Genomic DNA, 15864 nt, shown 5'->3' with positions numbered 1-15864 from the left:
GATCTGCAATCCTTTTGACTTTGCCAATTGCCATGTTCTGCTAAATTATTTCCACTATGTGTCCATGTGGATGATTCCAATTGCCACCTAACAAAGAGACAGCCACCCATTGTTCATTGCTCCAAACGCGTGTGATATTTGAGGACTGCGTCATGTGATTTCGTTAGATTTATTCGTTAATCACTTCAACTGAGACAAAAAAACAAAGAGTACAAATTATATTGCTTTGATTTCCAAAATAATGCATAACTAAGTGTTGAAGTTGTGAAATTAAAACTGATATAATTGGCTGAATATATAGAAACCAAGGCAAGACATACAAGTGTGAAAGTAGAAATTTTGGGAGGGAAAGATGGAATTGATGAATTTAATTAGCATCTAGTGATTTATACAAGAATATCTATATATTTCATATTGAAGTACAATAGTAACTCTGCATCATTTACTAATTCAAAATATTGAGAAGGGAAACTCTTGTTTTGACCATACGCCTGAAGAGGCTCTGAGTTCCTTCTTCAAGATCTTGAATGCACACCTCCAAATTCTTAAGATGGCTTTTAACATTATCCATAAGCATGTAATTATCATATTTGCACTCAGTCTTGCATCCCACAAGAAATTCCAATGCAGCATCCGCCATTACAAATTCATTCTCCTGCGTTTCTCCTTCCTCAGATGCTATTCTTTTGTGGAGGACAAGCTTGGAGACCAAGGACCAGTGGCTTGGCTTGGACTGTGCCTTTGGGCCAGAGATGAAAGTCAAGAAGGATTTCAAGACACAGAGAGTGATTGCTTGAACCTCTCTTAACAAATTAACCAAGGTTGCAATCTCATTTCCTGTGTCAATGCAGGAGAAGGAGCATTTGTTCTCTAAACCCTTCAAATTGGTCAAGGCCTTTTTGATTGCCTTGTTTGCCATCTTCCTAGAGGTCAGATATTTCCTAACCTCAATTGCAAGACCATTTTCACCACCTTGTCTTCTGCGAATAGTGGATTGAAGCTCCAGACAGTATTCCTTTGTCTGCAACAATGCATCCTTAGTAGAGTTACAAACATCAAGAAGTCTAAGAGATCCATCAAGTAACTCATCGACGCACTTGCGATTGTTCTCTTGGGCTAGTCCCTGTTGAGTTAGAGGCAAAAGGAGCAATTTATCGACACACTCATGGAGATCTTGAAGGACATCAAGCTTGTGGGAAATTGAAGTTGATGATGCTGAAGTAGCTTCAGAAGCCCTTAATCTGCAGATGTGATCATCCAACTGGGACATGAGAGGGTGTGGTCTAGAGGGTAAACTGTCAGAGCGGCCATGAAATAAGGTTGCAGCCATAGTTTTCTGAAAATTTGTTAAAGAATAGAGAGAGGCTCTAGCTAATTAAACTCTAAAATTGAAACTCTCAATCCTGTCTAGCCTTCATGGGCATCTGCTGCCCTTTTATAGGAGTGCATGGAAAGGGCAGACAAGAGCAATCTCGTGTTGAGGCAGTGGGTGTAGAATAGGCTTTGAGGCGTGATGAATCACTATCTTTAAGGTATTAATTGCCCCCACTAGATTGCTGCAAGGTTATGGCAATATACCTCAAGGATACAACAAAGCCTGAAATCTGCAGACAGCAACTCCTGAAGATTTCCCTTAAGAACTCTTTATATGAACTGAATTTAGAGAGACTAGAAGAAAAGAAGAAGAAGTAGAAGTAATATATCTCTGGATTGAAAAAACTCATCCATATTTATAATGAATGAAAAGTCATGGCACCTTTACTAGATAGACACATCTGTCTATCTCCAATAGATATAACTATTTATGTAATAGACATGTCTGTTTATTAAAAGATACCTATACAAATAGTTGTGACTATTTGTATAGAATAGACATGTCTGTTTATTAACAGATACCTATACAAACAGTTGTGACTGTTTGTATAGAATTGATATGTCTGTCTATTAACAGACACATCTATTTGTTAAGTGCCATAATAGAATAATATATATTGAATTATATATATATATAATTCTATACATATTTCACTCTTCCCATTCCTTCACTTTCTTATATTTTAACAATATAGAAATTCTTTCTCTCTATACTATCTAACATACAAGCTATTTATAACAATCCCCCACTTAGCTTGTATTGTTAGATCCCATTGTTTCATGCATAATGAAAAGTATCTTTCGATTTAAACTTTTCCTTAGTGTAAGTATTTCAAAGTTCTAAAAAAATCATGGTGGTCTTAGCTTAAACCTATATTCATATTAAATAGAACCGAAAATACTACACACATGAACCAATTAGTTCAAATTAAAAATTTACCAAAATTTTTAGCACGAATATGACCTTGTGCTTACTCCTATTTTCATAAACATTTACAAAAGTTATTCTCACTTTTGTTGAAGCGGCACCACTTCCTATGTTCATATAGGTGAAGTTTCCTTTGTAATAATTTTAAACTTCATTAAGAGTATAAACACTCATCCTCATTCCATTAACTTAGTACATTAAGTACTTTAATTACACTATTTACTAATGACTTGTTGTTACCCTTTAAACTTTATTTAGTAATAATACTATAAAGTAGGGTTCCCATCATTAGTAAATTTAATGGAATATTCTAAATCCTAATCAGCACATGTGCTTATGATCATAACTCTCGAGAGCCCTTTTATTAAAGGATTTGCTAGATTATTATAGGATTTAACATAACCATGGTAATAACACCATTAGAGACTAATTGTCTTACATTTTCATGTCTTAAGCTTATATATATATACTTTCAATTGTATATTTTACTATAAGCTTTAACCATCATGATTTGACTATCACAATATAAAGAAATAGATAGCACAGGTTGTGGCCACAACTTAATATCCGATAACAAGTTTCTCAGCCATTCTACTTCTTTATCTACATTCGCCAAAGTTATAAATTCGGATTCTACCGTAGAATAAGTTATACAAGTTTGTTTCTTTGATGCCCAAGAAACAAAACCTCCACCTAAAGTGGACACCCAACCAAAAGTTGACTTATTATCCTTAGTAATACATATCCAATTGGTATTTATAACACTTTAGGATCTCCAACCATATTTGTTTTACTAGTCAACCATATAATCACATGTTTATAACATGAACTGCATAAATAATTCACAGTCTAGGTTTGTACCTTATTTGCAGAAATAAATTGCTCCATAACTTGTTTAAAATGAGAGTATCCAACAATAAAGAACCAAGCTAAACTTGCACGCACACACAAATGCATACTCATTTGTTCTTTTGTCACTTCTTACAAATGACTTGTAAGGCTCTTATTTTTACTACTCAAAATGTACCAACCTTTTGGCCAATTAGTTCATCTCTTCATGCATGTAACTATTTAGAAGAATTGCATCTTTTCATTTAGTTACATCTTTTGGCCAAGGGACATAACTCTTTGCATAGATACAATTCTTTATATGGTTTTTATACAATTGAAAACTTATCACAGAATAATCTATAGTTTATAATTCCTTTTTTAAATATCCAAAAACCCTTGAAATTTCTTTTCAATATTCCACACTAGGATTATTAGTATATCTTGACAATTTATACATTGCAAAAGCAATATCAGGAGTAGTGCAATGCATAACATACATTAAGCTACCAATAGCACTAGCACACTCAATTTGAATAATTATTCTACCAAAATTTCCAGTCAATTTGTAATAAATATCATATGGAGTATTTGCTTTCCTCAATATAATGAAATTGACAAAGAGTAAAACCTCCACTATGTTATAGCTAGGTAGTTTAGGCAGATCCCTCAAAGATAGTAACCAAAATATAAATCTAGACAGTAATTTTAAAATTCTTCCAAGAATAAATTAAAGAATAATAATATTGATTGTAGGTGAAAATAAAGAGAAGAGACAAAAAAGGAAAGTTAATAGATTTTTGTTCCAAACTGCTATTTATAAAGCATTTACATCTCTTCAAACATATACAATAGTTCACTTTGTATTTATTAGAATAATTATATTTGTTCACTTACACCTTTTAGAATAGACACAACAGTTCACTTCGTATCTCTTATAATAATTACATCTATTCTCTTGCACCTTTTACAACAGATACAATTGTTCACTTTATATCTCTTAGAATAATTATATCTGTTCACTTATACCTTTTACAACAGATACAACTGTTTACTTTGTATCTCTTAGTATAATTATATCTGTTCACTTATACCTTTTACAACAGATACAACTGTTCACTTTGTATCTCTTGGTATAATTACATCTGTTCACTTATACCTCTTAGAACATATACAACCGTTCACTTATACATCTTAGAACAGATACAACCATTCACTTATACCTTTTAGAACAGATACAACCATTCACTTTGTATCTCTTAAAATAATTATATTTGTTCACTTATGAACAGACATAACTCTTTTGAAATGAGACAAATTTTTCTATCACTAATATTTTAACAATATCCTCACCTAGTTAGTGATAGACACAATCAATATGAATTAGGATTTATGCATATAAAAAGTATTTTTCGACTTATGCACATAAATCTTATTATCTTCTTTAACACATTCACCATGAGTTTTAGCATCATAATATAACCTTATATTTCTTCTAATTATAAGCATGTCATTAACATAAAATAAATTATCACATAAAAAACTTTTAATGTGTATGTATTTCTGAATTTATTTAAGAGAAAAGTCGTATGTGGCATACAATAATTTCTTCCTATAATCATTCAAACTAGAAGTATGATGTGCTCTTATTCCTCCTAATTGCAATGATTTAGGAACTACCATTTTCAAATCCTTAAACTTTGAAACAAAGTTATGCAACTCATGGACTTATCCATAACAGGCATATTATCAAGCATTTAGAATTCAAAATATTTCATAATGAGAAATTTATCCATACCTTTTTTTTTCTGTATTGTATTCGAATTCTAACGAATTCCAGATTTTCTTTGGAGGCTTCACAGAGGTAAATAAATCTTATAGCCTATCTGATGAATTATTGAGAATATGACCTCTGCATGGCAATTCATCTTCTTTTCCTAGTCTGCTTTCACCTTCTTAGTGAACATAATTTGTTCCTTAAAATGATCAAGTTTCACGAACTCTTGATTCATCACGGAAATAACCTTAGACTCTATTGCGATTAATACCTTAAAATTGTTGAGGCAGTGGGTGTAGAATAGGCTTTGAGGCGTGATGAATCACTATCTTTAAGGTATTAATTGCCCCCACTAGATTGCTGCAAGGTTATGGCAATATACCTCCAGGATACAACAAAGCCTGAAATCTGCAGACAGCAACTCCTGAAGATTTCCCTTAAGAACTCTTTATATGAACTGAATTTAGAGAGACTAGAAGAAAAGAAGAAGAAGTAGAAGTAATATATCTCTGGATTGAAAAAACTCATCCATATTTATAATGAATGAAAAGTCATGGCACCTTTACTAGATAGACACATCTGTCTATCTCCAATAGATATAACTATTTATGTAATAGACATGTCTGTTTATTAAAAGATACCTATACAAATAGTTGTGACTATTTGTATAGAATAGACATGTCTGTTTATTAACAGATACCTATACAAACAGTTGTGACTGTTTGTATAGAATTGATATGTCTGTCTATTAACAGACACATCTATTTGTTAAGTGCCATAATAGAATAATATATATTGAATTATATATATATATATAATTCTATACATATTTCACTCTTGCCATTCCTTCACTTTCTTATATTTTAACAATATAGAAATTTTTTCTCTCTATACTATCTAACATACAAGCTATTTATAACATCTCGTCGTCTAACTTGATGGGTGTGTGATTCTGATTTGGATCTAACAATATCTCTGCTGTGTCTACGCAATGTCTCACGCCTACCTCTTCGCCAACTCATCACCTAATTATCTCAAGAACTTGGAAAAGCTTAGAAATGGTTTTCAATTGCGTAATTATTGCAGCACACGGGTATTGCTCTGCGCTAGCCAAGCCTATATATATATATATATATATATATATATATATATATATATATACCAATGAGACGCAGGATCGAAGGGATATCCAACAAAGATAAAATTAATATAAAGAAGAAGAAGAAAGAACAATAAATAATAAGAAGATGCAGTAAATGATAAAGAAGATGTAGGAAAAGCAATAAATCAACAAGTTATAACAGCATAAAATTATGGGCGGTAGAACCAGCCACAGATATAGATATAAAGAATAAAACAAGAAGTCATAAAAGCATAGAAATATGGGCGGTAGAACCAGCCACAGATATAGATTCAAAACAAATAAAGATTGTAAGAAGGAAACAAATAAAGATTGTAAGAAGGAAACAAATAAAGATTGTAAGAAGATAGTTTTATTGAAACCTTGATACCGGACACTTACAAGGAGATAGAATAAGGAAAGGGAGAGGTATCCTTAAGAAAACTTGAAAGGAAAAACTTGTAAAATGAAGTAGAGAGCCTCCTCCTTTTATAGATGAAGGAAAGAGGTTTACAATGATTATAAGCTACTATTACACATGTGGAAGATAAAAAGATATTTAAGTGAAGTGGAAAATGTCAAAAGTTGTGAGTGGAAAATGTCAAAAGTTGTTGCAAAATGTCAAAAGTTGTTGCAAGTGGAGTTCCTGTAGCCATGTGATGATCAAAAGTTGTCTTGATGGTAGCCGAAAAAGTTGACTTTGAACTGTAGGCATGTGAAGAGTTATTGGTGTTTTAAAGCGCATAATATTCCTCATTATCATTACATCGTAAGATGAGCTAGCTTGGCTTGGAGTTTTCAAGTAGAAGACTTGTTGCATGATAGTAAAATATTCTTCTTCAGACTTGGCTTGGGCCAAGAGGGATTGAGCATTTGATTTTTGGGCCAAAAAGGTCGTAGGGTTTTGGGCCGAAGTTGAGGGAAGTTGCCTTTGCTCCTTATTGAGCCATTGTTCCACCTAAGGAGGCCTATTGATGTTTTTGAAATTTTGACCACCATATAATTTTGAAATTGAGAATTAGAACTTGCCCTGGGAGAAGTTGATCGCTTTGTAACCATAGTCCCATGAAAGAACCCATGGCACAAAGAACTTTGAAGAAAATAGTATGAGAGGATGAAATATGTTTTCTTCAGTTGTAGGCTTACAGCGGGCTTTGAAAGTTGTATACCCTTGATTGATTCGGAGGGCAATATTTCGGGGATGGCTCCCATCCAGTTCCACCATTGGGCAAACCATCTGGGAAAGTGAAATTTGGAGACGGTCTGGAAGAAAAATAGCCAAGTGTGACAGTTGCTGGAGTTTTGGATTAGAAAAGCATTCATCCAAGCTTGGTGGTAATCCCAATATGTGAAAGTTGTAGTAGAAGGGAGGCTTTGGCCAAATTTAGCTTGAAATTTCTTTTAAGTCTTGTCCCCAATTGGCGGTGGATAACTTTGAGTATAGTGCGGTGGAATAGTTTGGGACAGGGAGTTTTCGAAGTGTTTAATTTTGACCAGTTTCAATCAAGATACTTTGGTAGTAGGTCGATCTTTAGACTTATCCCACTAGCTTAGGCAAGAACCAAAGAACTTAGCTGCACATAAACGAGGGTTAGAATCATAAAATCCATCTTCAACAGTTAAAATACTTTGATAAGAATCCTTTAAAATCCAGTTGAATGCTGAACCAGAGTTTTGAGAAAAGTTTTGTGAAACCACTGGTTCGTTTGATTTTGAAGTCAAATCCGTTGAAGGAACAAGTTTAGGAGTTGAAATTGTTTGAGAAAGTGATTTTTGGGAGAGAGTTGTTTGGTTTTGAATAATAATTTCTCTCTCAGCTTCTTGAGAGCAAGCTTGAGTTAAAAGTTTTTTGGGCTGTCCTTCTGGGAGCGAATCCCTGAGGGACTGGCAAAGTTGTGGGTGATTAATGAGGCCTGCAAGCCAAACTTGCAAGTCATTTGGAGATAGTTGTTCTGGAGGAGTTTGAGAAGTTGAAGGTTGGTCAAGTTGATCTATTTCTTTCTGGAATAAAGCATTCCATGAGACAATAGGGTTTTGGGAAGTCATTTTGGGTTGGTTTAGTGCAAGTTGTTGAGAGGAAGTTTGGGGTTTGGATGAAGTTTTCTTTGAAGTAGAAGCAGAAGCTTTTTCTTTTGATGATTCTTCAGTCTTCTTTCTTGGGATCATTGTGAGGAGTCTGCAAGAATTCACGAGTTAGGAAGTCAGGGATAGAATTCATATCTCCTCTAATATATTCGATATCAAAGTCAAAAATACTTAAAATAGCTTGCCAACGAGCAAAGATTTGTTTGGAAGCAATGTTTTGAACATCCTTTTTCAAAACCTCTTTTGCAGATTCGAAGCAAAAATTTTTTATTAAGCAAATCACTTTGAAATTTTTGAATGCAGATGACTATGGATAAAATTTCTTTTTTAATAGTAGAATAGTTTTTCTGGGTTTCATCCCAATGTCCAGAAACATACTGAACTATAACTTCTTTATTATTTTTTAGTTGCTTTAGAATTCCTCCATATCCAAGGTCAGAGGCATCAGTTTCAACAATTTTAAAAGCAAATGGATCGGCAAGATGTAAGCAAGGAATTTGCTTTATTTGGGTTTTGATTTTCTGAACAAGGGAAGTGTGTTCCTGTGTCCAGCTTAGGATTCTTTTTGAGTCTTTCATGAAGTGGTTGAAGCAGTTTATTTAAGTTTGGAAAGAAATCTAAGACATAGTTTAAACATCCTAGAAATCTTTGAAGTTGAGTCTTCTCAATAATTTTGTCAGGAAACTTATCAGTGAAAGCAAGTGACCTTTCTATTGGTGAGATTGTACCATTGGAGATATAGTGTCCTAAGAACCTAATCCTAGTCCAAAGACTAATTTTGGACTTAGAAACTACTAATCCATTTCTTTAGCAACAAGGATAAAAGTTCTTAGATGTTTGAAATGTTGCTCAATAGAAGATGAAAAGATTAAGACATCATCAATGTAAACGATGCAAAATGCGGAGTATGGATTAAAAATGTCATTCATAATGCGTTGAAATTCAGATGGGGCATTTTTCAAACCAAATGGCATGACATTCCATTCATATTGGCCAAATGGGACGAAAGCGCTTTGTAATGATCTTTGAGAGCTATTTGTATTTGCCAAAAGCCGATTTCATGTCAAACTTTGAAAAGATTTTTGCAAAAAGTTTTTGAAGAAGATCCTTTTTGTTTGGAATCGGGTAACGAATCCATTTCAAAGCTTTGTTAAGAGGCTTATAGTTAATAACAAGTCGGGGGACTCCTCTTTCAATTTCTAAGACTTGTTAACATAAAAGGGGACTAAATTAAATTTTTAGAAAGCAAATCTTTAATCTCATTTCTGGTCTTCAAGTTCTTTATTCATTTGAATTGCTTTAGTAGGAATTTGAGATTCTTGAAAATCATTTTCTTAAGGGAGATCAACAACACGTTGTTTTCTTTCCCAAAAGCATTCTAAGATCTGAACAAACAGTATTTTCTATTTGTTGTTGAAGAAGAGAAATCCTTTTCTTTAAAACAGGATGTTGAAGTTGATTTTGAATTCTTTGGATTGAAACAGTTTTCTTTAGGTTTTGAAGTTCTATTTCTTTTGACAAAATCAGACAGTTGAGTTGATTTTCATAAACAGAACAAGCTTTAATAATATGCAAGTTACGAGTTTGGGGTTTTTCAATAAAAGGGAAAACAATCTTTTTTCCTTTAAGGTTAGCAGAAATATGATCATAATTCACAGCATAAGGAGTAATAAGGTTTATGAATGGAGTGCCAAGTATGACCGTATGATGAATGTTATGCACAAGCAAGAATGAAGTTTTGATTTGCAAACCGTTGTTCAAAACGTATGCATCAGTTTTTGAATCAATTTCGAGATAAGAGTTGTTGGCGGCCTTGAGTTTTTCAGTAGTTGCTTCTCGAAATGCTTTTGGAATTATTTCTTCCTTGATACAATTAAGGTCAGCACCTGTATCAAAGAGAGCAATAGTATCCAATCGAAAATCATCAGAAATTTTCAAAGTTATTTTGACCAAATATTTTTGGGAAGTGACTTGTTTTAAAATTGAAAGAAAATTGTCTGGAACATCTTGTAGATTGGCTAGTTGTGGTGTTTCAGTTTCAGGTTCTGGATTGTCTTCTTCTTCTTCAGAAAATTTCTTAAGAAGAAGTTGAATGATAACAGAGTCTTCCTTTTGTTTGGTTTGGAGTTGCTTAAGTTCAGACTTGATGGTTTTGATCTCAGTCTGAAGTTCTTGAATGGTGGAAGCAGAAGCTTGTGTTTTGGAAGTTTTGGCCTTTTGTAAGATGGCTGTGAGGTCATATGGGTTATTGGCTTTAGATGGCACAGAAGTAGAAGGGGTTTGAGAAGATGATGCCTCAAAAGAATGTTGGAGCTTGGTGAGATATTCTTTCTGAAGTTGAGGGTCTTGAATGTGTTGAATAACATCAAGTATGAACCTTTGATCTCTGGTGAGCATATTTAGTTGCTTTTCAGACTTATCAGAAGTAGAAGAGTCGGAGAGGACTTCATCAAGCTGGAGGGCCTGATTATCTTCTGAAGAAATTGAAACAGTTTCTTCAGAATCAGAAGACTCAAGCAAAAGGGCTTCAAGTTTATACAAAGTTTTTTCTTCAAGTTGAAGCTCATGGATTCTCCTGTTGAGCTTGCAATATTTTGCAATGTGACCTTTCTTGCCACATCTATAGCAAGTGACATCTTTTCTGGGAGTAGAATTGGGATCATAAGGTCTTTGAGAAGGCTTTTTGTAGGACTTTCCTTTGGGAGGTCTGTCTTGGTAGTAGGTGGTTTTCTGTTTAGAAAAGTGTTTTTTGTGCTTGCGATGTCTTCTGGTTTGACAGTCTGTGCATGGTTTGAAAGTTGAAGAGGAGGATGGTTTTTGGTAGGAAATATCAAATTGTTGGCAGAAGGTTCCAAGTTCTTTTTTGGTTTTGTGGAGCTCCCATTTGAGTTGTTTCTGTAGCTTAAGATCTTGGCAAATCTTCAAGCCTTCTTTCTGGGTGAAACTAATGAGTTCTCCATAAGTGAGCTGATCATAAGGGATTTTTTCGTTGTTCTGTTCCTTGATCTTATTTCGAACCTTTTCTCCAAGGAGAGGGGGGAGGCCAGCAAGGAATTTCTCCTTCCAAAATGGTAGATTAGAGTCTTCTCGAAGCATTACTCTGGTAAGGAAAGTATCCTTATACCATTTGAAGTCACTAAGCCTTTTGCACCGAAGATTTGAAAGAAGCTCGGCATTCTTGTCTTTGAGATGTGAAGGATCTCCGACAAAGTGGAGTGTCAAGGCTAAGATGAGAGTGGCAACGGCATTTTGAATTGGTCTGCCATTTTCATCAAGTATCGGATTCTGATCTTCATCGAGTTCAACAGATTTTAGAATCTCAAGTTTCTGCTGGGGAGTGAGATAGTAATCCCACCATCCTTTTAGTTGTGCTGAGAGTCCTGCTATGAGAAGTTCTGCAATAGCTTGATCAGTGGTGCCTACCTGGGTCCGATAGGCATTTGCAGCCATCGTCATTTGTTGGAAAATGTTGAGAACATTGTATTCTGACATTCCATCTATGTTCCATTCATAGACAGAGGAAGCATTGTAGCGGCTTTGGGAGAGGGCACTCGGCTTATCTTCCTTTATATCCGAGCAAAGGCTCGTGGGTAGTAAAGCTGTTGAGGATTCTGCCAATGAACTTTATATACTGTTGGAAGAGCTTCTTCTTGGAAGGCATTCTCTTCGTCAGACGGTTGTTCTATTACATTGACAGAGGCTTCAGGAGTGTCTGGAATGATGACATTGGACTTTGAAGAAGTTGATGGAAGTTGGTTCAAGCGATCCTGAATAGCTTGTAGAAATTCTTCGTTGTTCCTTTGTTGGAGGCTAGCCAGAGAGCTTTTTGAAACTTCAAAAGGCTTAAAGGCTGGAGCTTTCATCTTTGTTTCTGTGGAGGCGATGATGGTGGTTGGGTGCTGAATCTGCTTTTGGAGATCATTTAACTGTTTTCCAATAGTATGAAGATGACTATTGGTCCAGTTGCTCTGCTGGATGATATTTTCAAGATCTCTCTCAGTGTTCTTCTCACTCTTAAGTTTGAAAGGGGAAGCTATAAGGGTGGTTTTGAGGTGTTTGATCTGAAGTTCTCGGAGAGGTGGATGGACAGATTGAATCCATTCTCCTTTTGAAGTTTGCCAGGAAGTTGTTTCAGAAAGTGGGTTTAAGGTTTTAGAAGCAAAAGGATATTCCAGATGATTTTCAGAAGCATAATTTTCAAACCAATCAAAGAAGAAAATATGCGTTTGATGCTCATGAAGGAATGCATAAAATTTCTCTTGGATTTCCTGTCTTTGATCCATGAAGTTTTGGAAGAACCAAAGTTTTTTCTCATGATGATGAGGGGCATAAAAATCTTTTTGAAGATAAGCCTTGTTAATCTGAAAATCTTTTTGAAGAACATTCAGTTCAGATTCTATATTCTCAGTCACAGATGAGAAGGTTGGAGATGTTGGTCTGGGTTGTTCTTCAGGAGTAGAATAGACAGGTCTTGGTATAGTGGTTGAAAAGTTAGCAGTTTGCATTGAAGCTGTTCTTGGTATGTCTGAACTTGAGTGTCTAGGTAGATCTGGGATTCGGGTGAAGTGTTCTGCAGTTGTTGGATAATTAACTACAGAGGGCGTTCTAGTTAGGGGTAGATCTATGACAGTAGGTAGTTGTGAGATTCTTCCTAGGTCTATAGTGCCAGAGGAAGAGGTAGCATCAAAAGATCTTCTAGAAGTTGGAGGTTTTCTAGCAAAAGAGAGTTTTACTTTTCCGTCAGGGAACTGGGCGATTTCTTTAAGCTGGGTATTTGGGCTAGGTGGAGGCAGTGGTTGTGGTCTTGTGGCTCCTTCTAGGATCCAGTCTTCAGGTAGTGAGACTTCATTCCATTTGATGGCTTTAGGAATAACAGCATTGGCTCTGGTGAGATCAGTTTGAAGGAGGAGGGTTTCTCCCTTCTGACTGTGAATAAGAACTTTAGAAGCAAAAGCAGTCATCATGGCTTTGTAATGAACTTTAAAAATCAAAGCAACAGGAATAGATCCAGGAAGCATTTTATAATTATGAGTTTTTATTTGCAAAATAAGACTATCAAGCAAATTTCTGTCATTTAAAGAAACAGTTAAGTTTGGATAACATTCAAAAGAAATTGGACCAGTGCAAAGACTAGACTCAACAGAACTAAGTAAAGAATCTTGAAAGTCATAGAAGCGAGCATCTCTTAGAACAGCTAAGATGGAAGTGTTCAGACCTTCTTTCGTTAAGGGTTTGATTCCTACCTGAACTAACCCTATATGGACATAGTTGTAACCTTTGGCTTTGTGTTTATTTAAGGAAGCAGAAGTTAAAAGCTTAATGATTTCAAAAGGCTTTGTGATTGGAATATCTCTTTCCTCAGTTTTAATGGTATAATCAGTTTTGGTAAGGAAGTTAAACTTGCTTTGTTTATAGATCTGATCTTTCTGGACTTTAGGAAGTTCCCAATTATCTATTACTTTTTCAAAGTTTTCAATAATTAATTCTTCACTGTTGACTATCTTCTCTCGGTAGAAGAATCGAAATAGATTGATTTCTGCAAAATATATCCATGAGTTGAATAGTCTAATTAATACATTCCTTACAGTAGGATATCTGGATTTACAGCCAAACCACTAGGACTTATGACCAGCAACCTCAAAAGGACTCAGGAATGCACTAACCAAACAAATAAAACTCACAAAGATATTGGGCAATAATCACTCTATCCCCCCAGGCTCTGATACCAATGAGACGCAGGCTCTTCTCGGAGTATTTCAGATTTGGATCTTCAAATATTGTCTGTTGTTCACTAATTAACAAATAAGTTTTGTAGATTTTTTTTTTTTTTATAATTAATCATCAACATGTTATTAATTTGCATATGGGTAAGATTAATTGAACACGCTCGAGTTGTACTAACACTAATTAATTAATTAATTAATTTATTTATTTATTTATTTATTTATTTATTCGATTGTGCCAGCCATCTGCACCTGGACGCAAGCTAATTTAATTCGTGATCTAATTCATTACCAAGCAATTACGCAAGAACAAGGCACTCGTGTGCTCTTATTAACATCAAATTGAATTTTTTGTTCAATATATATATATATATATATATATATATATATATATATATATATATATATATATATATTGTCAAATTCAACTATAAGTTCTCACAAGCATAATTGCCCGCATATTGCTGCGGCGGGTTTACAAATCATTCTTATTATTATTAACTTTTTATTTTGCTTCTGTATTTTGTAATAATTAATAATGAGATTATTATTATCTTTTCCATCACTAAAAAAAGAAAGAACAATATAATTATTTTTTATAATTTTAGTGTATATTCAATTTCAATGTTAATTACAAATAAATTATTTAAAGTTATTTTAATGAAAAATGATAGCATAAATTAAATAGTTGAATAAATTAATAACTAATTAAACAAATGAAGAAAAAATAGAATGAAAAACTTAAATGACTATATTAGTTATGAAGGAGATGGAGCACTCGATGTAGTATTCTTGTTAAAAAAAAAAATTGAAGTAAAAGAAAAAAAAAAGCTTGTGAACAATGAATGTGAATATCATTTCAGTATGTATGAAATATAAATAATGTAAAAAAATTTTAAAAATAAAAAACAAAAAAAAAACTATTCACTGAAATAATTAAATATAAAAGAAAAATATATTAAATAATTAAATAATTATATAAATCACATTTAAGAGATTGAAAAATTAAAATAAAAAATTTATAAAAATGTTAAATAAATACTTAAAGCATAAGAGTGTTTGAAAGCATTATGGAGTTGTGGAGGAGATAAATGCACTGAAATGTTTATCATTTTTATATACGTAAAAAAATAATTTTTTAAAAAAAATTAATTTTAAAAACTTATAAAAAAAAAACTTTATTACCGTGAATAATAAATGTGAGTATCATTTTACTACATCATACAAAATGAATAAATAATTTTAAATGTAAAAAAAAATTAAAAAATAAAAAAATTACTCAAATGAACAGTGAAAATGAGATTGAATTTTAACATATAATTTTAAAAGTTTGAATTTCATACGAAGTGTTTATTTCATTTTCACTCAATACCGAAAATTAAAAAAGAAAAAAAATTAAAATATTACTTATAAATTGATAAATTTTATTAAAATATAATATTTTTAATTGGATTAGTGGATAGAAGGATTGACACTCATATGTAATGGGTAAATAATTAAAAAGAAAGTTTCCTCACATTAGAATATCAATTATATTAGTCAAAACATAATATAACTATCATTTTATTTTATTAAATTTTTATTATATAATCAAATGAAATAATAAAATATGTAATATAATCATAATTTTATTCTATTGTGATTACAGCTTAACTTACTAAATATAAACTCAAGAAGATGCTTGTAAAAATAATTAGCGTTTGTAAATTAATTATCATAATTAAATCATCTCTTTAAGTTTTGCAACATAATCCCTTCCGAAATTCTAGCAGCTCCAAACTACATGATATTGCATAATAATCTTTTTTACAGAATTTGAAATCTCATTAACTTAAAATAATAATAATAATAATTATTATTATTATTTGTAACAATAGGAGCAAAGCTCAAAGGAATCAACAGCTAACACAAGCTGGAATAAGCCACTTTAGCACTTGAAAGATAAATGTACCTAAGGGTCCAATGTTAGCAATTTTTTTCATTTTTATTTTTTGTTAACCCTAGGGTTTTATGCAACATATAAATCACT

The 15864-nt window shown here is 33.0% G+C and overlaps 1 protein-coding gene across 1 annotated transcript; it reads right to left on the bottom strand.

Moving 5' to 3' along the window:
• Positions 1-325: 325 nt before the first annotated feature.
• Positions 326-1470, bottom strand: LOC110641562 (uncharacterized). Its single transcript, XM_021793343.2, has one exon. The coding sequence runs from the start codon at positions 1328-1330 to the stop codon at positions 446-448; it is 885 nt and encodes a 294-aa protein (XP_021649035.2). The 5' UTR covers positions 1331-1470; the 3' UTR covers positions 326-445.
• Positions 1471-15864: the final 14394 nt, after the last annotated feature.

The sequence above is a fragment of the Hevea brasiliensis genome, chromosome 6 (genome assembly GCF_030052815.1).
Source record: "Hevea brasiliensis isolate MT/VB/25A 57/8 chromosome 6, ASM3005281v1, whole genome shotgun sequence".
In the NCBI taxonomy this organism is placed as follows: domain Eukaryota; kingdom Viridiplantae; phylum Streptophyta; class Magnoliopsida; order Malpighiales; family Euphorbiaceae; genus Hevea; species Hevea brasiliensis.
This window is presented reverse-complemented; position numbering and strand designations above follow the sequence as displayed.